This window comes from Labrus bergylta, chromosome 4 (genome assembly GCF_963930695.1).
Source record: "Labrus bergylta chromosome 4, fLabBer1.1, whole genome shotgun sequence".
Lineage (NCBI taxonomy): Eukaryota > Metazoa > Chordata > Actinopteri > Labriformes > Labridae > Labrus > Labrus bergylta.
Genome location: NC_089198.1, coordinates 28,189,361 through 28,215,473, shown reverse-complemented (window position 1 = coordinate 28,215,473; position 26,113 = coordinate 28,189,361). Strand labels below are relative to the sequence as shown.

The 26,113-nt window shown below is 40.6% G+C and overlaps 1 protein-coding gene across 4 annotated transcripts in view; it reads left to right on the top strand.

Annotated features, from left to right (window-relative positions):
• LOC109981185 (collagen alpha-1(XI) chain) overlaps positions 1-26,113 on the top strand; it is a 91,399-nt gene that overhangs the window by 48,145 nt on the left and 17,141 nt on the right. For all 4 annotated transcript variants that reach the window (XM_029276412.2, XM_065954308.1, XM_020629874.3 and 1 more), the window contains exons 31-46: positions 335-388; positions 4,135-4,188; positions 7,020-7,064; positions 7,388-7,441; positions 8,195-8,239; positions 8,660-8,713; positions 8,876-8,929; positions 9,950-10,003; positions 10,392-10,499; positions 11,182-11,271; positions 14,931-14,984; positions 17,859-17,966; positions 18,244-18,351; positions 19,625-19,678; positions 20,627-20,680; positions 25,104-25,211. In XM_029276412.2, the coding sequence (XP_029132245.2) occupies positions 335-388; positions 4,135-4,188; positions 7,020-7,064; positions 7,388-7,441; positions 8,195-8,239; positions 8,660-8,713; positions 8,876-8,929; positions 9,950-10,003; positions 10,392-10,499; positions 11,182-11,271; positions 14,931-14,984; positions 17,859-17,966; positions 18,244-18,351; positions 19,625-19,678; positions 20,627-20,680; positions 25,104-25,211 (1,098 nt within the window). The remainder of the gene's footprint in view (positions 1-334; positions 389-4,134; positions 4,189-7,019; positions 7,065-7,387; positions 7,442-8,194; positions 8,240-8,659; positions 8,714-8,875; positions 8,930-9,949; positions 10,004-10,391; positions 10,500-11,181; positions 11,272-14,930; positions 14,985-17,858; positions 17,967-18,243; positions 18,352-19,624; positions 19,679-20,626; positions 20,681-25,103; positions 25,212-26,113) is intronic.

Here is a 26,113-nt window from a genome sequence, read left to right as displayed (position 1 = left end):
GTGACTTTAGTTTCAAATCACACAGGGTTGATACATCAGAATCATGTGCTTTTTCATGACTGTATCTTCACCCTCTGAAATGACCAAAAATGGGCCAGAGTGAAAAGCAGAAAAAGCCTCTGCTCAAATGATGCCATAGTCACAATGTTCATAAACATTGTAATAAAAAAAAAAAAAATGTCCCTCACTGGAAGTAAAAGGTTATGGTTACATGTTTATTGCCTTTTGCAATGCTTCAGTGAACTTTTACTGCTTTCAGCAACAATGTCTCAGGCAATACAAAGAGAATTCATCATCTTTGTTTGCTTTGTCTTTGCTCCTTTTTTCTTTTCAGGGCAAACTCGGAGTCCCTGGATTGCCTGGGTACCCTGGGAGACAAGGCCCCAAGGTATGTGATGAGAGTCGTAATGAGTTCTGCTGATAAATGCAGAAAAGAAAGTGTTACCGTGCAAAGCTGCTCAGCAAGGAGGTCAGAGGTCAGGGCCAGCTATAGGTGTTCAGTATCTTTGTAAAGGGCAGCGCCTTAGAATAGGTGTTTGTCAGATCAGTAATGAGGAAATACAAAAATAATCTCAGTGTTCATTTACTATACTGGTTTCTGAACGTAGTGTTGTGCTCAGGTTCAGCTGAGTATTATAGACTGTATATAAAAAGTGGACGTAGTGTCTTAGCATAAAAAAAAAGCAATGAGTGCCTGAAGCCTGCATTCTTTATGATTGATTGTATTCTACCTGATGGATAAATTACCCTATTTTTTTTAATGACTTAATCATTTTGCTTATCATCTTACTATCTCGAATGCTAGAAACAAAAAACGCTCATGTTTACATTCGTATTTATAGTCACATAAGATAAGCGAAGGTATGCTTCAGAGCGTAGCTACCTGTGATTGACAAGTTATTACTTTGGCAGCCCTTAAACAAGTATAGAGCTGTAACAATCCACCCTGCTGTCCAAATAAGTTCACTTCTTCCAAAGAAGCAAGATGGCTACAGCAAAGATTTTGAACAAGAGGCCTCAAAGGAAGAGTCCGCAAAGCAATGAGTGACGTCACAGTGGATATTCCCACTTGTTATATGCAGTCTATGACACTTTTACATCACTCAATCAATCAATGAAGCAATCAGTCAATCAATCAAACAATCAATCAATCTTTATTTGTCTAGCGCCAATTCATAACAAGTGTTATCTCAAGACACTTTACAAAAGAGCAGGTTAATAGACCATACTAATTGTTATGTTACAAAAAGCAGGTAAAAGACCTTACGTATTGCTATATTAAAAAGACCCATCTTAATCCATCATGTGCGTAGCACCTTAGCAAAAGAAAAAACTGCCTTTTAACAGGCAGAAATTTACGCAGTGTTTCCTTATAATATTACCTAGAGGAAGCATATATAATATAAAGAGAATTGGTCCAAGCACTGAACCTTGTGGAACTCCATGGCTAACTTTGGTGTGCATAGAGTACGTATCATTAACATGTACATACTGAGATGATCTGATAGATAGGATTTAAACCAACTTATAGCTGTCCCTGTAATTCAAAAGTAATTGTTCTAGTCTCTGTAATAGGATTTGATGGTCAATCGTGTCAAATGCAGCACTAACAGGAGGAGCACAACTCGTACATATGTACTGTATTTGTGTATTAATATGGATTTAATATGGATTTATAATCACAGGATAGCTCAATATACAATATGTTACTATACGATAGGATACGATACATGGCCCATGATAATGATAATGTAACGAAACAGTGACTCTGCGATTATTGGTATATTGCAAGACAATATAATTGAAGACATCCGATGAGCTGAAGAATACAAAACAGCCCAAAAGGGTCAAGTGTAGTATTGATGTACAAGTATTTACTCTCTGCAGTTTCACCTCATGTTTTTTCTTTTCCTGTGAAAATATGTATCTCAAAAAATTGTATCACACAAGTCAGGATGACAACATAATTTGCTGTATTGAAATTTGGTCCCACCCATGGGATTGAGTCCGTCCATGTCCTTCTCATCAACATCCTCTCATGTCGCTTGCTCCCTTTCTATATTCTGCTGACCTGCTGACTAACCTTTCCTCACACAAACACAAACTCAAGCAGGCACCTTCTGTACTCCCGGCCCAACCCCTTACAGAGAGCCTGAGCAGCTCAGTCACCTGCTGGACTCGTCAGCTGTCCGCCCTCCTAAAACTCCAGCCATTATCTAACAGGCTGGCTTTCCTTGCTCCGTAGCGCTGACCACTGTGCCTCATCTCCTCTACGGAGATGTGCTGCTGCAGCTGCTTGCCCTCTGCTGCTGTCAGCACTGACGGCTTGGCAACGGATAGGACGGGTCAGATACACCTACTCCCGCAACATCCTGCTCTGTCTGTTACTGTCAGCAGGGTCTGAGCTCAGCATGGCACGCGGATTAATAAGAGCTCCGGACAAATTGCACAGAGTGAGAGAGATGCAGGGAAATGAGATACGCAGTCAGAAATCCAATAAACACTAACCTTTATGGTATTCGCTACTAGTTGTAGCACTTCTTTTAATTACTGGATATTTTACACTAGAATAAACCTTTACCAGAGGAGGAAGTGTAAAAAGAATATTGATGCACAAAGTCTATTCCTTTGCCTGTATGCATACATCTTTTTAAAAACAAAGGCTGCCCACAGAGGTTCCCAGAGGAGCACGAGATCAGATCGTCTTTTTAGACTATATTCTTCAAAAGAGAAGTTTTTAGACAGAATATAAAGGCATGCTGACTTTGGCATTCAATAACAGTGTTAGTGTTTTCTAAAGCTGCTTTGAAGAGTTTACTTTTCAGGAAAGATTGAGATATATATATATACAGTATTCTCAAATAATGACATCAACTCTTACTTAAGAGTATGAAACCGTTTTACCGACTCATATTGAGGATGCTTCCATAAACACAATCCAGTATTATTGTGTTTTTGGAACTTACTTTCTTCTTAAATATATTCTAAGACTTCAAGAGACTGAATCCTGTTTACTCTTTGAGATAGAACAAAATCAAATTGCGCCGCATCATCCATGTTATAGAATGTGACTCGCGCGTCCTCATCAGTGGGTTCAGGGTCAAAGCCCTGCCTCTTTTTGTAGACTTTTACCCCCCCCCCGCCACTCCCCACCCACACACACACACACTAAAAATCATCCTATGCATGAATCCCTTCTGTCGGCTGTGTTTTTGGCTGCCGCACCCCATCGCTCTCTGTTAACAGCTTTCCCACGCCGTTAATTCTGGATGCCTGTTTTGCAAAGGCTTCAGAGGACTGTCTTATCTCTGTGGCGCAAGTCAGGCTTGTCCGGCCGCAGCGCTCCTTTCAGTTCACCATAACTGCACCTCTGTGAAAAACAAATTAGGCAGCACAGATCTCCCTTCCTGGCATGCTGTCTGTACAATGTCGGCCTGTTTCACTTCTTTGCAAATTCTGCCCCTTGCTTATGCTGCACAGTATCTCACCTCGTATACATATTATGCATGTGAGCTGTAATGAACACTAGAGATGGGGACTGCATAAGAGGAAACTCAAAACACCCAGACGTGACCTTCCTGTGCAGCCTAGAGAAAGAATTATTGAATACAGATCGCTTGTGGTTTATGCTTATGCAACCTGCTCCTCTTTTTCCCACGACATGTTTGTTTGAATGGCACCATTAGCAAAGCCGGCCAAAGTCCAATAACGAAATTGCTGACGCGTATCAAGTGGGATTTGCTTTTATCCTTCGACTTTTCTTTATTTGCCATTCTTATCATCTTATTACGCTTCCTAACTGTGTTGACAACCTAACAGCACCTCCGTCTGTCTCTGCGTCCCAGAATCTCTAAATGTTAAGCAGGAGACTTTCCCTCCTCCAAGGTTACTCCGACTCTAAAGGGTAGCCCTATGACAACAAACTGTCGGCTCCTATACGTCAGGGCTTCACAGCTTCTTTTATTAATTAGCCCTGGTCAGTAAAGCACGAAAAAGAAAGTTGGTATTCTCTCTTCGGCTGCTGTCACAATGTTCCTGGACATGGTAGACGTCTCTTGTTCTATATACTCTCCAGCTCTGTGATGTCTTTTTTTTTTTCCCCCTCTTTCACTTTTTCTCTCACTTGTCTTGCAGGGCTCCAATGGTTTCAATGGATTCGCCGGGGCAAACGGCGAGAAGGGGGCAAGGGTGAGACACAAAAATGCATTATTCTCTATCCTTTTAAATTCATGTACACTCGGTGGTTGTGGGATTTTTTTGTGTGTAGTGGATGGGTTAGATGTATGAATTGTTGAAGAATAGAATAGAATAGATGTTTATTGCCATTTGCACAGGTACAGGACAGTACAGGTACATTGGAATTCTTGTACGTTTCTCCCTGAGTCAGCTTCTACAAAAAAAAGTTAGAATTATATATAAAATAGAATAGCATTGTAAGAAAAAAAGAGTAGAAAAGTACAAAAAAAGTAAAAGTAAAAATAAATAAGTTGTAGTAACAGCTAAGTGATTAAAATAAACTGTACAGAAGTTATACACTGTATTAAAGCAAAGATAATCAAGGGGAACACTGTACAATGAAATTAAAATATAAATAATTTTTCTTATTGCACTTATTATCTCTTAATGCACCTGAGGTTATTGCACACATTTTTTTTCACATTATATAATTGCACTGTTTTTTGTTTTTAAGGTTAATATTGCACACTTGTATTGCACTGTGAGGTGGTCAACTGTCCATTTAGTCTGTGAGGTGTAGGGGTGAGGTACTTCCTTCCCATCTTAATGTCCTGTGCTACAAGTCTCACAGCAGCAGGGAAAAAGCTGTTGTGGTAGCGGGCCTTGTGGGTGGAGATGCTCTCTGGTCTGAATACTGAGAGGCAGCATGGCTAGAAAGCATAATTCATCATCATGATATTGCCAGATTTTGTTAAATGAAAAAAGTCTCTTACGTTTCATTAGTCTGTTGTTTGACATGAAGAAGATAATGTTTTTAAAAGAAACTTCAGGAAAACATGTGCATGTCAACTCTTCAACAAACAACGGGCCTCATTCACTAATATCTTACTCGTTTTTTCTTTAATTTCTCCTTAAGAAGTCCCTTAGAAAATTCTTGAGCAGATGTGTGAGCCTTTTCTTAAACTGCAGAATAAATCACACGTGTGGTTTTAGATTGTTGAATTCCATGTCCTTGTGTGTTGGAATAATCTTCCTGATTAGTTTCAATGCCAATTTAAGGGCGTGAGACTGCAGGACCATGTGAACACACAGACGTAACACAGATTTTGAAGGAGAAGTTGAGGGTTGTCTGGAATGCCCAGGACTCCAAATGGAAGAAATACTTTAGTTATCCTGAAATCCAGCAGTGATGCTGGAATTGACACCAAAATGGCCCGGGTTTTTGTCCCCAGCAGCGTCAGTAGTAAATATACAAACCGATACATTGGATGACATCACTCTTTCAGATTTTGCTTTCGTCAGAAAAGGACTCTACTAGACTAAGGGTGTCAAATGGCATAGCAGTTAGGTCGCTCCCCATGAGCTGAGGCTATAGTCCTCCAGGCGGATGGTCTGGGTTCAAGTCCGACCTGCGGCTACTTTGCAGCATTTCATTCCCCACTCTCTCTCCTCTCAATTTCCTTCTCTTGTTTGATCTGAAATCTCAGTTTCTAAAAAAATGACAGAGACGGGGACAGAATGACCATATCTCATTATTTATATAAAAAAAGTTCTGTAATATTTTTTTCAGTTAGTATTCTGCATCTCTTCTTCATTAAGGCCACGATCATGAAAACAAGATCCTAAGGATCAAACGCTTACTGTGCTGCATGCTGTGCTGCGCTCATTTTGACCACCACTATCTAGTATCTTTTTTCATGTATTGTTTGTTTCGCAAAGTGTTCAGAGGTTTGATAAATACTTATGATCCAGATCTTGTAAAATCTAGTACTCGTGTTTTATAATCGTGATCTCATTATCAATCAAAAAAAGAATTATGATTATAATTTTTGCCATAATGGAGCAACCCTAGTGTGCGTGAGCTCGCTCGCAAGTTTGTAGAGTCTGTGCTTTGCTAACAACAAATCCTGAATAAGAAAACGTTGAGTCGAAGTGGCTTAAAGATGATATATCGCCTTAAGAACGGTTGGTGAATGAGGCCTTCTGTTAATACACACACGTGTGATTTTGAAAATCGTATCCCGAAGCTGTCTGCCGATATAGAGGCCTTCACTCTTCGTACAAAGCTTTCTACAGGTCTTTGGAACCTTGCTGCAAGGACTTTCTCCCTTCAAGAGTGTAAGTGAGGTCGGCCGCTGATAGTGTGCAATAAAAGCTGTCAGTCCTTTTTCATCACAAAGGTGTTGGCTTTGGTCGAGGTAGGGATTTCACCTTGTAGTTGAACAGAAAAAAGGAACTTCCTCAAAGATTAGTCAAATCAAGCAGGATTGCCTGAAGTATCATGGCTTGTTGTATTATCATTGTAACTTAAGACTTAAGAGCTTGAACCATGAAAAAAAAAAAAGTGCAAAAAGAGAGAGAACATGGGAGTCAAAAATGTATTCAGCTGTGTAACAGTAGAGCGGTCCAGCTGACAAGGGTTACAGATGAAGGGATTTGAGGTTGTGGTTTTTTTTTAGAATAGTGGGGATGGTTATTTACGACAAGACAGGCTCGTCTCTGCTCTGCTCTGCTCTCAGACAGACATGGAGAGGCACACACACACACGCCCCGGCCCCAGCGTGCTACAACTGACAGGTAGTTCAAGCTGTCAAGCGCCTGTGGGTAACCACTTACCGCAGCAATTTGATTATTTATTTTCGTCAAAAGATGCTCAGCCCTCGCTCAAACCCCCCTCAGCATGTCTGTCTGTCTGATGCCTCAGTGTGTTTGTTATTATTGCAGGCTTGCTTTAACTTCTAAAAAAGAAAAAGAAAGAAAAGAAGACACAGAAGAGCTCACATTGCCTGATGGTACAAGGAATGATTCTGTCCTAAATCAAAGCTCTTGTTTTGCTTTCTCAGGGAATCGCCGGCAAACCAGGCCCTGGAGGGCAACGCGGCCCAACGGTAGGCAATTCAACCGTCTGCCAACTCAGCCTGCAGCCCTCCACATAAATTATTTACTGTGTTCAAATGAAAATCTCTTCCATTGTGTAGTCTTGTATGGGCTTCATTTCCCTGTCTTTTGAAGGGGTTATTTACCAGGTGGGGTATTATAGAGACGGAGAGAGAGGGCACAAGACAATAATATCTGCACTTTATATTCTAACTTCTTTGTGTTTGTTAGAGTTTTGTTATCATCTTTTCATTTTAAAATGAATGCTGAAAATGCTGCTTCTTTGTGCTCTATTTCTTACCTATGCTGTGTGTATATATATGTATGTATGTAGGGTCCACGTGGTGGCCGCGGTGCTAGAGGACCAACAGGAAACCCAGGTGCAAAGGTGAGAACCAGGGCTGTTTTCTTTTTAAATTTATAATGGTGGGAATATGTCAACATGCTCGAGATAATTCTGAGAAAGCACGAGAGGGAACAGCACACAGGCACATTCAGAAAATCCCAATCATTTGCTGTGAAATAAACCCTGGAACAATGGAGGTTGATATGCTCACATATGGATTAACATACAGCACACAGTTAGGCTCAGTCTGTCTAATGTAAATCATATGAAGAAGATGTATATCTATGGAATTTACTCTATTTTCCCACAATAGCGAGTACTTTCTGGTAGTATACTCAAGATCTCAACTTTTTACCTGGACATCTCAAGATAACGACGCTAGTTTTTTGTGTGATCACGAGCTAACTTCAGTGTTTTTTTTAGATCTCTTTTTTTTTTTGCTTTCTCCAGATTTTTAGGGCACAACGTTTTTCTCCCAATTTTCTCAGGATAACAGGGAATGTTTTCCCATAAAAGAACAATATGTCTTGTTTTTCAATTCGTTCACAAAAGTCAAGATCCCGTGAAAACAGTGCAAAATCATGACCACAGAAAAAGAGTTCATATAATGAATGGGTTCATGTCTGATAAGGGTTTCTGTTCATATCCGACTAATTTAACATAATTATCTTAAAGTTGTTCAGTTACAAACAAGCTGGCTTTATAGCCACGAATAGGTTTTTATTAACAATTGGTACTTTGCCAGTTTTGACACCATTTCTCTCTCTCTCTCTCTCTCTCTCTCTCTCTCCTCAGGGCACCTCAGGCAATGATGGACCTCCTGGCCCGCCTGGAGAAAGGGTTAGTATCAAATTTATTTTTTTCTTTTATCTGTCCCTCCTGAAAATGTGAAACTTGTGTGCTCTGAGTTAGTGACAGCCAAAGAACACCAGGTGCATTCCACTTTTTAATTTGAATTAAAAGTGAATGAGGTTTATTTATTGAATTAGACTACAGTTGCTGCTGATTTCCAATTTCAAATGAGTAATTATAGGTTTTTATTTAATTTACCTGTAGAGACCAAAATGTCTACATCAAATTACATTTTTGACCCAAAAATTTGAACGTTTATGTCAAATAAATTGGTAAATATTTTCCTACTAATCTTGCCAAGAAAGCTGGATTTGGCAGCTTAATTTGAGTTAATAACAAGTCAACACCACTTTTGTCTCATCGTCTCCTCTCTCTACTCAACTGTATAATGTATTCTTTTCATTTCAGGGCCCTCAAGGACCCCAGGGACCTGTCGGCTTCCCCGGACCTAAAGGACCCAATGTGAGTAGCTCCTGTCAAACTGTCTGTGAGTTTGCACCATCCACAACAACTCCATGTTGACACTTTCCTCCAGAGCTTTTCAAATATTAATACACTCGCACGACCCAATGTCTCAAGTTTTATGAACTGTCCACCTGTTTCTTCCCCCCCCCCCCCCCACAGGGCCCACCAGGGAAAGACGGGCTGCCCGGCCATCCTGGACAGAGGGGAGAGACGGTGAGTGGGTAGTTTCGTCCATGGATGCATCGCGTCAGGCTGTGTGACCCTGAGCATCATGCATCAGCGCCCACACACTCCCCACTCGCTCTCTTTCACTTCCTCACTTTTCTCACCCTCACAAAGGTTGCAGATAAAATCAGGCAACAAAAGGGGATTACTGTTATAGCATACAAATTGTATTTGTATTGACTTTCAGATATTTTCGGGGAAAAACATATAGAACATAACAGAAATATTTTCCTTTCTCTATGTTGGTGAACTCTCTTTAAACCCATCAGGCTGCCACTTTGGTCTTTCACAAACACTTACGGATATTTCTAATCAGTTTCTGACTTTTTTTTAGACCAAACAGCAAATCGTTTAATCGGGAAAAAAAAATCAGAAGAATCAACAATGCTATTTTGTGATTTAAGATTTCTGAGGCCAATAAACACAAACAGTAGTGATTCTAGAGTCTGTTGGGGCCCTAAGCAAAATTCACTGGGGGCCCCTCCCACTAGCATTGATCGGCATTATGTTAAAAAATAATCTGACACTAACGGCAACTTTCAGTGACACATTTAAGCTTTCACATGAACATTGGAACGCTTTGTGGTTTAACAACAATACCACCTTACGATGTTTTCCTACTGTCATTTTAAAATTTGCACATTCTGAGCCACTGCTACATATGGTTTAAAGTTTGTCAGTCCTCGTTTGGGCCCCCTACTGGCCAGGGGCCCCAAGCAGTTGCCAGCCTTGCCTGTTGACAAGCAGCACCTCTGAACATAAAGTACAGCATATTAACAAGCTAAACTTGTTACTGTTCTTAACAAGGAGGGTAGAACCTGAATGTCTTTATCATCAACCAATAATAGTGATACCACCTGCATTGAGACATACAAACAGCATTCACTGATACGTCATTGATACTGATTCTCTGTTTGGCTCAGGCCCTTTACATAATGTATCACACATAGTACATACTCAATAACCCTACCTGTATACACTCAACATAGTCTCTGTTTTCTCCTTCAGGGCTTCCAAGGAAAGACAGGACCTCCCGGACCTGGAGGGGTGGTTGGACCTCAGGTAGATATACAACAACACAATACTCATCTATAGATAGAATCTACCTCCTGACTTTGTTTTCTGGGTCAGCTGTTGAAGAATCATGAATAAACAGATATTTCAGTACGAAGCTGTTACAACTGCAAAACAAACCCAGCACACTCAGGATGTAATCAAGATGCACCAAAGGTTTTGAAAATAATTTTGGATTCGTTCAGTGAGATCGTTGTGTCATTCAAAAGTAGTGAAGCGTGTGCTGAAGATACAGTTTTCCATCTCATCAAATCTTTATTTACATCGACAATAGAAAGAAAGTAGATGAAGATTTAAAAAATAAATTCTGACTTGTATCAGATCTCCTTCTGGACACGTTTTCAAGCATGTTGACCTTGTCTGTTGTGCCTGACAGGGCCCAACTGGAGAGGTGGGACCTGGCGGAGAGCGAGGACACCCAGGCTCCCCTGGTCCACCTGGTGAGCAAGGTCTACCTGGTTCTGCTGGAAAAGAGGGTGGAAAGGTAAATGAGCATGTACTTTATATGTGACCAAAGGCGTAGTGGTTGCGTGTCGAATGCAAAAGTGTTTTGCTCTTGGTAATTGATGACATCAGAATAACTCACAGCTTTTTTTGTTTTGGTCGTTGGAGGTTTTTTGACATTGTCTGATCTTTTTTTTATTTTTTATTCATAGACTTGAACTACCTGTTAAATTTTAATGTCACAGATTACAACCTGCGTCCCTGAGTGGATATGGTTATCTGTCTTCTTCTAAGAAGAGGCAGGGCTAAGGGTTGAAGAGGGAGGGGTTCACTTGAAAAATGTATGAAAAGTGTTCGAGCCTCTGAGTGAACCATGAAAAAGCTGCATGACGCGTCATCCCTTCAGTGTAAACACAGAGCTCAGAACAACAAACCCAGAGGGAGTTTGACTTCACTCTTTTTTTTTTAGAAAACAATTACTCAACAATATATTTAGTGAGGATATATTCGATATCTGCGATAGAAATGTTTAAAATATTAACTTTTCCTTATACATGGGTTCACTTTCTAAAAAGGACTGAATAATGATGTAACAGTAGTTATAACTTTACAAAAATAAACAACCAACATAAAGCCCAAAACAAAACAGTTCTGTTTTCAGTGATTACCTGTCGATACATCAGACCTCTTAAAGTGTTTTCAATTGTTTGCTCCCTCTGCAGGGTGACCCAGGTTCTCAGGGTCCTGGTGGCAAGTCAGGACCTGCTGGACTGAGAGGCTTCCAGGGGGCAAGAGGTCTTCCAGGGGCCATGGTAACACACACACACACACACACACACACACACACACAAACCCTCACACACATTTACCCACTCATGCAAAAACCGACACATGTGAACATCAGGAACAAGTGTGTCATCCTGAGCAAACACCAAGTTGAATTTAGCTCCAAACACCAATTACTGAGCTAACAACCTGCTGTTAAACCAAATGTCAGGCCTGGCAGTGGACCTGGCTGAAAGGTGGAGAGCTGGCTAACATTGTCGTAAATGAGAAAGTCGAGGCAGGCATAATGTTGACATATTTATCATCATAAGTCTGCAAGGTTGCAATATGTTGTCAAAGTGGCTTTGGCAAATAAGTGAGAGCAGTAAAATGTCTATGAAACCAGCTGTACTCTGCATTTTTACAGGCTTTCAGTTCCACATTAGTCGCAGATTACTTTTGTAGGAGGAATCCTGTTAGGTTTTCGATCGGAGAACGAGTCAAAGCCCTTCTGATTCTGATCCAAACCCTCGGCTTTGTGAGTGCATCACAATTCACCCCCCCCCCACCCTTTCCCCCCTCCCTGCTGAGTAACCCGAATTAATTTTCAAAAGAAGTGGGCGTGGGTGAGAAAAAGTTCAAGGTGAAAGCTGTAAAAGGCTGTTAGAGGCTGACTGAGGATCCGCTTGAGAGACTGAGGCTGAGGCTCATTTCAAGGCTGACCATTAAGAGAGAGCACACGACAGCACAGCCCAGACTTATTACCACCGTTATGTTTGTCCCATGTGTGCAGAGGGATGGCTTTCTCTTCATAACAACAGCACCTGCACCCAAACAGGCGCAAATAAAACCTCATATTCTCTCTTAAAGGGATCCCGCGCGGAGCAGACACAAACATACACCAACACCTTTCCTATGAGCAATAACATAAAAGTTAATCTCAATCTGTTTGCAGAGTGAGAGCCGGTACAAACACACATAGTTTGTTTTCCTTTTTTTGGAGACACACACACACACACACACACACACACACACACACACACACACACACACACACACACACACAGTCCTCATCCCTCCTCTCAGTCTTGAGGAAATGGCCCAGTAGCAATATACGAGCCAATAAATAACTTTTTGTGTGTCCGGCAAAGAGAGCTCCTTCCAGCCTTCTAATGCTCGATGGTGAAATGTGGAAGTCGAGGGAGCTGGAGAGTGTGCTTGGCAGCGTCTGTGCTCCCCCCCCACCCCCAGCTCTGTCAGGCCCGTAAATTAGTTATTATAATGAAAGTCTTTACAGCCTCTGGTGAAGCCCGTATTTCCATATGCAATCTCAGCCTCCTGATGCTGTGATTCAGAATCATGGATGTGTCATTTAAGGCCCAGTACCGTGTTGCAACAGGTATGCAGCAGTTCAAACACAGTCTAGTTTGAACGTATGCGCTACTAACTTAGAAAAGTGTTGACAACAGAGCTAGTGTCACTACTTCGCTTTGAGGTGTTGCACCAGCTTAAATCGTATACATAGCTCCTATTGGCTGTTAGATGTGTTCTCATTGATTTATTACATCCCTCAGAAATGAACAATGACTTAAATTGGACTCTCAGAGAGATTTTCCCTTGTCCAACATAAGAGCACCATTACATAATCTTGTGTTTGAGTTGACAATTTCACCAATTTATGTCACTGTCATTGGTTCTATTTCACACAAGCTGTAGATTGAGGTTGTAGCTGTTGTTTTCACCTAATCATAATGCCTTCATAAGGCTTTGTCATATACATCCATATTTTTCCCTGATTGTGGATTAACCACCGTTAACTTAAGTTATTTTCTGCCATTCGTCCTTTTATTGACAAAGATAAAAAGAAAGATAAACTTTATTGATCCCCCATGGGGGAATTTCTTTTGTCACAACAGCTCAAGAAACAGGAAACAGGAATATAATTATCAAAAATAACAAGAAGTTAAAAATCAAACATATGTACCTCACAATAAGGCAATAGAGGCAACACTGTAAAAAAACACTCCATTGAGAAAAAATGCTTTTCACTGATTGGTCACATATGTACACAAACAAACGTAATTTCTGCGACAATATTTTTGGGTTAGTTTGGATGATCCTAGTTATGGTGAAGCTTACATCCCTGTACAATGACACAACCTGTGTTAGTACTTAACTGATTTCGACGTAGGGGTTAGTGTGGACTTGACAGCCAAACTTAAGACAGAACTAACACATAGCTGGTGCAACAGCCCACTGAGTCTTGAGGAGATGACATTAGTCCAGGGGTAGAGGGACTAACACCTTGAACCTTTTTCTCACCTGTTGGCTTCAGAATCTGTCCCCCACCTTTCTCTTCAATCTCAATGAATGAGACCTTCAGTAATGGCCACATTCTCTCTGTTGAAGAGCCATGTAGCAAATTGTTTGACATCTTGGTTTCCCATTAACGATGTTTGCTGTGCAGTATCTCTTGATCACTGTCTGTTTGAATTTGAATTGCCTTTGAATTGCCCCCCGGGTACAAATAAAGTTTTTTGAATTGAATTGAATTTTCTGAGTTGAGTGATATTTGATAGTTAAAGCCTATTAACAGGTTACAACTGAGACGGCCTGATTAATCACGTAACCAACCCCCTGTGGAAGCCAAAAAGTTGCTTCAAGGATTTATTGAATATTTAATATATGTTTGAGCGATTATTAATGAGTGACAGCTGGTTGGAGACGTCTGTCTGCTCTCCAGTAAGGCTGATCCGTTTGTTAGATGTGTGGATTTTGGAAAATAAACAACAGAAAATGAAAAGTACTTGCTTGGGTGCTTCGAAAATGAACTCATATCCTGTAAAACCACCAGAGAAGAAGAACAGATTTCAGTTTAAGATCAAAACCACGCATCAAACCACAAGGACAGATTTTTCTTTTTCTGTGCCAGGTTCTTAAGATGTCCATCTTGGAGATCTCTGCCTCCCTGATACAATGGATGTGAAAGGATTTCTATTTGTGGTGTTCACAGCGTTTGACATTTCAAAAACTCTCCAAAAGCATCTTCCCCTAAGAAACATCTTTCCACTTTCTACTCCATAAACTTTACGGCCCTCCCTCTGTAAAGATTTTTTCTTACAGGCTATTTCTCCACCACAGTATTTTTTTTTTTTACAGAAATCTGTCTTTTTGCATATTTAAAATAGAGAGCCATATACAAAATCTCCCCCATCTTTATTGCAGTGCAGTTAAATATATCACACTTCTTTTAACAAACCTATACAGGAAAAATGAAAGCTAAATCACAGCTATGATTCAAAAGGACTGAGAGGTTTTTTTCTGTAAGTTAAATCCACCCTTTGGAGCAATTCAAAGAAGGCACTTTGCATACTTTCCCTTTCTTTACTTTGGTATTCATAAATCTTGAAGGTTAACCTTAATGGCTGTTTAGAGAGCTCTACTTGGGAGAACAAGAACCCAAGTATAACTACGAGAATATATTTTTTTAAAATGCCAGTGTCTGTATGCCTGTCTTGAGCCAAGCCCTCCAAACACACCTACGCCTTAACATGTATACAAATATCGTCACACTAAATTGCGCACCAGACACACACATTAACATTTCGAGGTCCATTTGACAGCTGTGGTTACTGCTCTCAGAACAGCAGTGAGCAGTGGCCCACGCTGATCAGAGATCTAACCCTCTCTTGTCCTCTGTTTTCAGGGTCCAGCTGGCTTAAAGGGAGGAGAAGGGCCTCAGGGTCCCCCCGGTCCCATCGTAAGTAGCCTGTTACTATGGTAACCCTGTCTCTGCTGCCACAGAGATTGCAGGGAAAAAGTGACTTTTGGAGAATGGAGTTGCTGTGTGCAGTTATGCTCTCCAGGCTTTCAGAAACATGTAAGCTGCAGTGAGAGGTTTGGTGGAGTAGAGCCGGTGGGAATGATTGAAATCATGTTTTTTTTCTGGATTAGGTAGATAAACGAAATTGATATAACAAACAAATTCAAATGACAGTTTTACCCCTGCTCATTTACTTTAAATATGAATTGTGTTTCTACTGCTGATCTTGTTATACACAAAGTCCTGCAGACACACAATAACCAAAATAGACAAAGTGCTATGATGACTCAATTACACTTTTTTCAAACTGTGAATCATCTCTCATACAGCTTTTTTTTCTACGAAATTGTTCAGCAGAAGGTAATCATTTCATATAAAGCCCATAAACTTGTTTACTATAGCGTCTGTTGTGGCTCAGATAAACTTTGGGAGTGTGTGTGTTCATTGTATACCCTTCGTTATTTAAGCAGTGTCACATGGGAGGGAGTGATGTTGCACTGAATATTAGCACTGCTGTGATTCGGTCATGGGCACGAGGCCAGAGGCGGAGCGATGAAGATAATCACTGCAGTGCTGATATCTAGAACAACATCACTTCCTCCGTGTGTGACATTGCTTCTATGACAATCATACAAAACTAATCAGTGAAACAAACAGGTGATGCATTGTTTTGCTCCACAAAATCAAATAGTTCCACATCTTAATTGAAATGTACCTGTTTTTCTGAGGTACTGTTGTTTGTCTCCATGGTAACCACGCATTTATTTTGATGTTTGAGTTGATCACGCAGCAAGGTAAATACCAGTCTGTTTAGTAAATCAGAGGTGCCAGCTAGATGAATCAGGACAAACGCTGTCTTCTCTAAAGGTAACTAACAATATTCAGGTAGCTAGATTTAGAGTGATATCGGCCATGTCCAAAATCACACATTACTCACTGTGTAGGAAATTAGCTGAGTACTATCATGACTTGTATGGTGGACTCTTTGTATCCCACAATGCATTGCAAAGAGCAGTGTACAAGCGATGGTAATTTATATATATACCATCATGCAAAGCTTTCGCAAGCAGAAAGTAACGTTTGACTACTCTCAATGCGAATGGACAACAGAAGCATTAAGAAGTTTCTTTCTTGGGGACTTGCATCTTCTGCATTAATGCACCGTCCTGTATCACAATGAAAACGTCCTTTTAGCTGCTTAAGCTGCATTCACATACGCACAGGGCTTTAACGTCGTTAAAGGTGCAGGACTCAGGTAAGGTGGAGGAGTGGCAGGTTAATCTTGAAATAAGTGGAGCACTTTTCCCCTGCTTTTGTCTCTGATCCCCCTCAGTTAGTGATATGTGCAATGAAGAAAAAGCCTCAGGAGCTCCGGTGGTGAATCTGTTCAGAAAAAAGCTGAGTGACAGGCAGCTTTGAACCGTCTGACATTTTGTTCAAGCGTTAAACGCGGGCCCCGATAATTGCCCCTGCTCACCAGCGACAGAGCAACACCAGATTAGATGACAGCGGATATGCCGAGCACGGATGAAAAGATGATGAAAGCTTGAAGAGGGGTGTTTTCTGAATGAGCGAAAAAAACATTTCCAGTGCTGGAATGAGATAGTTTTCTTAAATTGGCTTGAAAGTGAGCCATTTGGATGAAAACATGTGATAGACTGTTTTGGTTAGGGCTTTGAAAAACTCTATGAAAAAGAGGACGGCGGCTCCATCGATTTCCTGCCACGGATTGAGCTGCTGTTAGAAGGTCTGTGCGTACGGTGCAATTTCATAGGGCTGTAGCCTACATGTGTGTGTTAGTGGGAAAAAGACAGACAGAGAAAGCAGGAAATTGTGCAAAAAAAAAAAAAAGAACAGCGAGGATAACTGCTTTGGAGTTTGGATTCGTGTTTTTGTGTTGCAGTTTAGATTTTTTTGGTAAGATGGTGCAGTGTAAATGTGTAGGAGAAAACCATGGATGTTAGAGAGGGAGGGGAGCAGAAAGAAAGAATGTGAAGTTGTGTGAGTCAGAGAAACTTGTGTGTGTGTCCTGGCAGGCAGGTTGGCAAGCCAGGGTTGACAGTTTGGAGCTCTGTGTGTGTGTGTGTGTGTGTGTGTGTGTGTGTGTGTGTGTGTGTGTGTGTGTGTGTGTGTGTGTGTGTGTTTGTGTGTTTCACCGGCAATGCCTGTCATGAAACGGGCCAAGGCATATGAGTGCCAGGTGGCAGCTCCCCACAGCAGCTGAATCAGTGTGTGTTTGTGTGTGTTTGTGTGTGTGTGTTGGTGGTGGGGGGGGGGGTCTTTGGCTTGTAGACATGCACATGTTGTAGTTGAAAGCAGCCGGAGACCTTCCCTTGGTGAGAGGATGCAGTGAGGACCTGCTGATCAAGGATTTAGTCACAGCTTATGTGATGTGGTTCCTTCCAAAGTCAGCCGCACCCACCTTAAATCAATTACACGCTGCATTATTTTTGTTTTCTTGCAGCTTTTTGCAGTAATAAAGAAGAAAATAAATATTTTAAAAGGTCAAAATCTTCTAGTTCTTTATTTTGCTTGTTGCAAAAATGCCTTAATTAAATTAGAAATATTCAAATATTGTCGGGAAGCGTTTTATTAATGTGGCCTTGGTCTGTTAAAAAGGGAATTTCTTGAAACTGTCTTTATTTAAAAAGCAACTTTTTCTCATAAAGTCAAACTTTCAACGCTTCAAGAGAGGCAGAGAACACTTTTTGCAGAAGTTTCACACAGTTCTTCAGTCAGGAATCGACTTCTCTTGTTAGCTAGAGCACACTGTGCAGCTGTGACTGATGGGTCTTTGTTCTTGGGTGACAGGGTTCTCCTGGTGAGAGAGGTGCTGCCGGCCCTGGAGGTCCCATTGGTCTGACAGGACGCAACGGCCCCCAAGGACCGCCCGGTCCTGCAGGAGAGAAGGGAGGACCTGTGAGTATTTCAGTTCAGCTCTCACTCAGTGAAAGTTTGCTTTAACCCTCCGTTAACATGCACTTCATGAATGTTTAAATTATAGTTTAACATGCTCCTAGTTATATATCTTAACATATATGAGTATTCTTTGTCGAGTCCTCCGGTATTAACAAAGCAGGCAAATCGATTTGACTGTTTGTAATAACATCTGACAATTAAGAACTTTGAAATTTTGAGGAAATATATGAATTTGACTGCTGGTGATGTGACACTATTCAATGTATGTTGTGTTCAGGGAGAGAAAGGTCCCATGGGTCCTGCTGGCCGTGATGGAATTCAAGGTCCCGTTGGTCTTCCTGGTCCTGCTGGTCCTCAGGGTCCCCCTGGAGAGGACGGCGACAAGGTGGAGTAAAGACGTGTCACACTAGAATACTACATTTTTAAAATGGGGAGTTAGTCCTTACAGAGTCGCTGTGATTGGTTAGCGATCCCGGATTGTTGTTTCACACATTTATGGAAAGGAACATTTTAGTTTAATGTCATTAGTCAGATGCAATGATCATCATTTTTTATTTTAAACTACAGTTTAAAGAATGAAAAACGTAATGTAGCTTTAACCCTGATTTGAAGATGAAACTGACAGAGTTTATTATATGTAAAAAAAAGATTCAATATGTTTATAGTCACTGCAATTATATATAAATGTGTGACACTCTTTTGCTTGGAGGCTACATTAAAAAATGGTAAAGGTTATATACTGTATACAGGTAGTCAAATTTAATGAAATCAAATAATCACAGAATAAGAGAGGCAGTTATGAAAATAAAAACAGGGATGTTTGAGGAATATGTACATTTTACATTTAGGGCTAAATATATACATTCAAGGCAGTATGCAGAAATATACATTCAGGAAACGGTTGGAGAGATCAAATGAGTTTGACTTCAACATCTGTACCATCACCTCCACCACATCCACAAAGTTCTGATTCGTCAGGACATTCAAGGGTATATATGTGTAGGCACTTTTTGTACATCTTCTTACAGCTTCTTTTATACTTCTGTTCTATTTTTAGCTATTCAACGAGGCTGCTGCACTGTTTCCATAATAATAATGTATTTCAATGTCAAATGTACTGACATCTCTTTGTATAGAAAATACAACATCTTGTGCTGCATGAAGAAAATACTTTTTTATTTCCTCTTAGCTCCACGCAAACAATGGCAAAGATAATGATCATAATGCTGCATTCACTTAAGAAAATAAGCACACACAGAAAGCTTTTCCAAATACAAGCGGACAACACAAACAACGACATGTACTGAAATAGCCACAAGCTCCCGTACTGTTTAACCTCAGGCCAGCTCGTCCCGCATCTGCAGATGATAAACCTGAACCACAGATCTGCATCTTCACATTTGTAACCATCATGGCGCTCAGTCACGTCCTAGTCACGTCTTCCATCACACCGTTTTGTCAATCATCGTGCCAATGGGGTTAGACAGGGAGCCAATCAATTAATTGCAAACACTCGCCCAAGGTCTTTGTGGGCCAATCAAATTAAAATCTCTTGAGAAATATTTACTGCCCGAGCGTGGTAAAGGTGACACTTTAAGATATTGGACTTAAAGATGGAGAGGAGTGATGTGAGCTCTGCTGTTTGTATTGCACCACAGGGAGAAGTTGGCGGACCTGGACAGAAGGGGAGCAAAGGAGACAAGGGTGAACTCGTGAGTGGCTTTTCTTTTCTTCTCCTCTTCCTCTTTATTTTTTTTATATATAAGGCAATGAGTTTTGAATGAAAAACCAAGCCCGCTGAATTCTCATATGAGCAGAATAAATCAAACAACACAGGTAACTTTGCAATGACTCACCTTAGGTTATGCTGCACCAAACAGTCTGCAGAATATAAAAGATGGACTGAAGTGCTACTGTGCTTCCTAAATAGTTACTTAGCTTTCAGTAACAACACCTGTTTACTCCGTCCTCACCTTCAACATCTGTATTTTTTACACTGACTTTGGTTGGAGACATCAAATAAGAAGAAGTCCCAAGATTAGAAATCCCACAAAGGGAAGTCAAATTTTACACTCTGTTGTTGAGGCATGTTACACACACATAGGCTGAAATACACACACATGCACAAACAGGATCCTATGGACATGCATTAATGGCGAGATGTCAGAGTGAGGTGGCTGCCCACAGTGAGCGCTCCTGAGGGTTGGGTATCTCATCTGGCACCTCTCCAGCTACTAGACAAATTTTCAGACTTTGTCCGCATGAGGACTTGAGCCGGTGACCCTCTGGTTCCCAACCAAAGTCCCTACAGACTGAGCTACTGCCGCCCCAAATGTTGAAACATATCCCCTGTTCTTTGAGAAATAACATTCCTTCAGGTAGACAATCTGTATTTGGGGGAAAACCACTTTAACCTATAGACGTTTTCATTAACTTTCATTGATTTCTAGAATAAATGAAAACAGTAGTTCTAGCCTGTGTGTGTGCTAATGGACCGCAATAAGAGCATCATTTTCTCTCATGCTTTCACTGTTCTGGATATCAGTGAGATATGAGTATCAGTTCTTTTTTGTTAACATGATGATCACAGTGAAAGTTTCAGATGCGGCAGCAAATGGTGATGCCTATTAATCTTTTTTTTTTGTTACTTTTGCTTTTAGGGTCCACCAGGCCCAAGTGGTCTTCAGGGTGTGGTCGGCGCTCCCGGTCCAGCTGTAAGTATCTCTTTCTCTGGCTGGAAATATTTGTATGCAGTTTCAGTTCACCTTTCTTGGATGTCAGAAAATTACCACTTGGAAACCCCTTTGCATCAATTTTAACAAAGAAAATGTGTACATTTTCATTTCCAAAAGATTTTTTATTTATTAATATTGAATTGCCATTAAGCTCAAATTGTTTTGTATCCAAACTTTCAGATGATGACACTTCTCTTAGTGTCATCTCACATTCTCACAATGCTTATCTTGGCGTTTTCTGTGTTAAAATAATGTACAGTAATGGCAGATCAGGTTTTAAATGTAAGGCTCCATGATGACAGTGATTCATTAGAGAAAATGAAACTGCCTGTGGGCTTAATGACTTGCTGTCTTCATAAAGTGTTCCACAGAAGTGACAGAATCATGTCACAGCCATGCTGTCATTGTGCTAACTCTACACAAGTTTTATCTTCAACTTTATCATAATCGTTTAATGAGCTGTTACAGTGTTTGGATGCATTAAGAAACTTGACATTTGGTTCTTAATGGCTCACTGTTGAGGACTCCTGTTACAACCAGGTCGACTGTTTTAAAAACTCTGTTTTATTCCCAGCGTAGGCTGAAGTGAAGCACTGCTCCAGCCGGGTCAGGGATATATTATGCAGGCAGAGTTACTTTTAACTGCCACCTCTGTGCTCCAAAAAACCTTTGGCTGTGGTCCCCATTCGTTTAAAAATCCACCATTTTTTATTATTTTAACGTTACACCAATTTCATTTTAATCACGACTTTTACTTCAGGCAAAGTATTAATATGAAGGTAACACACAAGAGTTTTATTTCATCACAGTTGTTAACAGCTTGTCCTTTACTAGAAACGTTTTTAGCACCCAGACATTAATTATATTGCAGAGACTGATTTTGTGTTTGTATTGCTTTGTGATTCTTACATGGGATTAAACTTGTGACCTCCAAGTAACAAAAAAAAAGGCTCACAGACCTCAACATCACACAGATAACACAGTCATTTCCATACAAAACCTCATATGGCACCAAGTTTAGCTGCAAACACAGCCTTGTTTTTCTGCAGAGCATCCTCCACTCATCCATCTCATTAACACAACAGGAACAGTCCTGCTTCTACTATAGCTGATGGCCTGAGGGCAGCCAACAGCTCATTGCTGTAAATTATCAGACCTTAACAACCATTCTAGCAAAAAACTCAGCATCTGCAGGGCTCTGTGGGGGCTACAATAGACCTGGAGAGACGGATTGCCGTAAGCAGGTAGTGCGCCCAAGCTGAATAACAAATTATTTAACAGTTGTTTGTCCTGTTGAGTCAGTCTGCTCATGTGTATTCATAGCTTCAAAAGTGAGGCGTGTCTCGTGCTGCGTACTTTTAACCTTTATCTGCACTCTTGTATGATTGCAAATCTTAATGCCATCATCAATTTCAAGTCTCCAAGTCTTAATACCCACCCAGCCTCTTAAACCAGAACAGATTCTGATGTTTGTATAAGAAAATGAATGATCTAATTATCGTTCATCTGAGGCTGAACGAGGTTCGCAACAAATGAGTCGGCACATTTTGTTTGTCAAGATGAAACCAAGTTTAAGCAACACCTTATACTTATCCTTATAAGGACCATACTAAGCAAAGCATATTAAGATCATAACTCATGTACAACAACTTCCTAATGTTCTATCAATAAGCAGGAATCAAGTGAGTATTGAGGGAAACTTCTTAGCTAACGGCCTATTAGCTATGGATTATGGTCATATAGAATAAGGTATTAATACATTCTTAATAATGACTAACTAGCAGCTAGTATGCTACTGATTAGCATGCTAATAAGCAACTAGTTAATGGAGAATATTGTTACCTTTAACTGTTTCCCCAATTGGAATGAAATACTGCTCATCTCCATCAGAATGTTTCTACATCTACCAATATCTATATAAAATATATAAATTAAAAAAATGTTATAAATGTTATTTAAGAATATCTTTGGGGGCCTTACTTGGCGGGACGAAACACTATCTTTGTCTCACTTGACGTAAGATAAATAGAATCCAAGAATAGCGACTTAGATTTGATTAGATTTGAGACAACATGTCACAACAAAAGTTATTTCTCTGCCTTAGGACAAATAACAATCCACAGTTTTAGTACAAGACATTATACAATGACTTGTGAGGATTTGAACCCCAAAGAAAGCTCGTTTTCATATTAGATCATGAGCATTAGTTGAATCCACATATTTTTGGCGTTCCCTCTGTCTTGTAATATCCATTCAGGTAACGATGTGTTTTTTTTTAGAATATTCTGCAGAGGTCCAAGAATACAAGTCATTCATTCTGAGTGAATGACTGTCAGAAAGTAACAGACTAGTTTCCCTTTGTGACATTTTGATCTGCTGAATATCTCAATGAGGAGAAGTCTAACTTTTTTAAATCACTTTTGAGTCTTGAGTTTAGACAACATTTGACACAAAATGAATATATAAATACCATTTTTCATGTATAACTTCAGTTAGATCCTGCTAATTCTTTATCAACTAATCTTAACATAATGGTGACACTGGTTCTTCGCAATTTGTTTTCAGAGTGACAGATTATGTAGAAATTACTTTAAGCACTCTGAATCTACTCCAATTACTGTTTTCGATGGCCTCTAGGGGCTGTTTTGGCCGTCACATTTGTGACATGTTTTGTTTAAAGCCTCTCTCAACTTTAGTCCACCTTGTCTCCGACTCTTTACTTCAAAGCTGAACTCGTGCTACCTGTAATCAGCCAGCATTCCCCTCCTAAACTGCTCTGCATTCAGAACCAGCGCCAGAGGCTGCCTCCATGTCCCTGGGCTCAGCGAGAGCTCCACAAGCACTTTCAAGTGCTGACATGTGTTTGAACTGAAAACTCCCAGTTTGTCAGCACTTCACTCCTTCCCTGTAGTCTCCCTTTTCTATCCTCTGTAGCCCTGTGCACCGCTGGCTTCACACATTTAGTCAGCATCTTTCACAAACTCTCTGTACCATAACCCTGTGGCTATACTGCACTGTATCCTGATCCCCTCACGAGAACCTCTGGTATTCTAGCTGATGTGTCCCCAGGTAGCAGCACACAGGGTCAATGGCTAAAACTGCTGCCTCACCGGTGTCCAGTTTTTGTTTTTTGTTTTCCTCCGTATACATTTATTGGCTGACCTCCTTGAAAGATTTGAAGGCTCTCTCAAGGCCCTAAACAGCATGTGAGGATAGATTTCAGATCCTGAGATAGACTGTTGACCACAGACTGTATTAAAGATACAATGTGATACGATACAATACGCTACGATAAGACAGAACTTAATTAATGCTTAATTCTGGTGCCAGGCTACTCCAACATAACAGTACACAAAAGAATAAAACAAAGAGCATCAAATATAAGTGAATATAATATACCTCTATATTAAGTATGAAGTGGTTAAATGCAAAGATACCATGCCTAAAAAAGGAAAAAAATAGAGTTATCATAAGTCAAGTAACAGAGTAGGTGAAGTTCAACGGTAATGGCATTATTGGCAATAGTGTTGGAAGTTCATTGTAGTAACACTACACTGCTACTACAATACTTCTACCTAACTCATATTGAAGAGGACTGATGTCACCCAGTGGTCTGTGAACTTCATCAACCTTGGGAGTTTTTGGCGGTCACCATCTTGGTTTTTTGGACCAGTGGTGTCCATATTTGAAAAAGAGGGTCCATACATATTGGCACTCCATCACTGGTTTACCATCGTGTCAGTCACTGGCAGGGGCAGATCCAGGGGCTGGCAAGGGTCTACCCCTGAATCCTCAACAGCCTACATAGTGGCCACATAGTAGCACTTTACTTAAGCATACCCTACTTTGTCATAAATCTGCTGAATAATCCGGCATATCATTTTTCAAATTAAAATCATTCAGTGTTGGAGAATACTTCTTATCTGGAATTGAGACTATAAACTCGTTAAATGTGGCTTTTTTTTTCACAAGTGTTGTCTCCACCTGCTTTATCATTACCAGTGGAATGCACCTCCACATTTGTTTCCCTTTTATAACCACTTTACTTTAAAGTCCATGTTGTTGACCTAACCTGTGTGCATGCTGACACAATCTCCATCCCCTTAATGGCCCTGAGGAAGAAACAGGGTTGTGGAGGTTTGATGGACGGATGAAACTGCCATAAAATGACCTTCAGAAAAGGCATTAAGGTAACTGTCTGTCCTAATCTGTGTTTGAGTTCAGGCATCGACCCAGCCTCTACCATGTGAGCTTGAATATACCCCTCCATAACCTTGAAAAGGATTAAGAGGGCAGAGAAATCCTAAACAGATACCAGTGTTTGTGGACTGTTTGTTGAAGCTTCGGCTAATTGGGATCAGAATAAAGATGTTTGGGTTTAATGAGCTCTGACCTCCCACAGGGCAGTGATGGTGAGTCTGGGCCAAGAGGACAGCAGGGTATGTTTGGCCAGAAAGGAGACGAGGGATCCAGAGGATTCCCTGGTCTACCAGGACCCGTCGGACTTCAGGTGAGTCAACACCGAATCTGCCTCTTTACCCACTCATGTTTACTCTCTTCTCTGAACACACGACATCTAGATCATGTTGAACACAGCCTGGTACGTATGCACATCTCTCTCCCGCTCAGCCGGAGCAGAACGCGTTCCTCACATCCTTAAACCGACAACATTTCACCTCCCCTTACATCATTTACATTGCATCCAAACAGAGCATAATTTATTAATGCAGCCTCAGCTCCTAATAACACTTTGTGTTGCTCCTGGGCAAATGATGCTCTCTCCACCCTCAAGGACTTTCCCCAGCTTTGACAGTGCTAAAAATCCATCACCATTGCAAACATTTTGCATTTGGCATCGTGCCTCGGCGTTAATGGTGGAGGGAAGGCTGCCGTTGGTTTTTCACTCAGACCAAATCATTATCATGCAGTAAACTGCTTCCCTGCAGTGCTCACAGGCCTGAATAAGAGACCAGCTGCTGAGGTAGCCTGCATTTGATCAGATTTTTTAGGCAGTTACTGTTTTGCAAGAGGATGCTGTTGATACAGGACAGGACACATTTCATGTGCTGTATCAGACGACAAAAGGCCTCATTGTACCACTGTTTGTGTCTCCTAAACATGGAAAATGGCTTTTATCAATAAATGACCCACAGTTTTATTTTCCACTTCAACACACATCAATCCATGGCCATTTATCTTCTTCTTTTTTAAATGGTGGTAGATCATTAATCTTTGGAAGCCTTTTTCCTTGAATCCTGCAAAGAACAAAAACATTTATATATTTTTTAAATGACCCGATGTAACCTCTGTGAAAAGAAAAAAAACATACGTTCCCCTTTTAAATTAAAAGTTTAAAAAATAACCAACAAAAATCTGCCTTTTGGTTGTTAAATATACTTACACCACCTCACT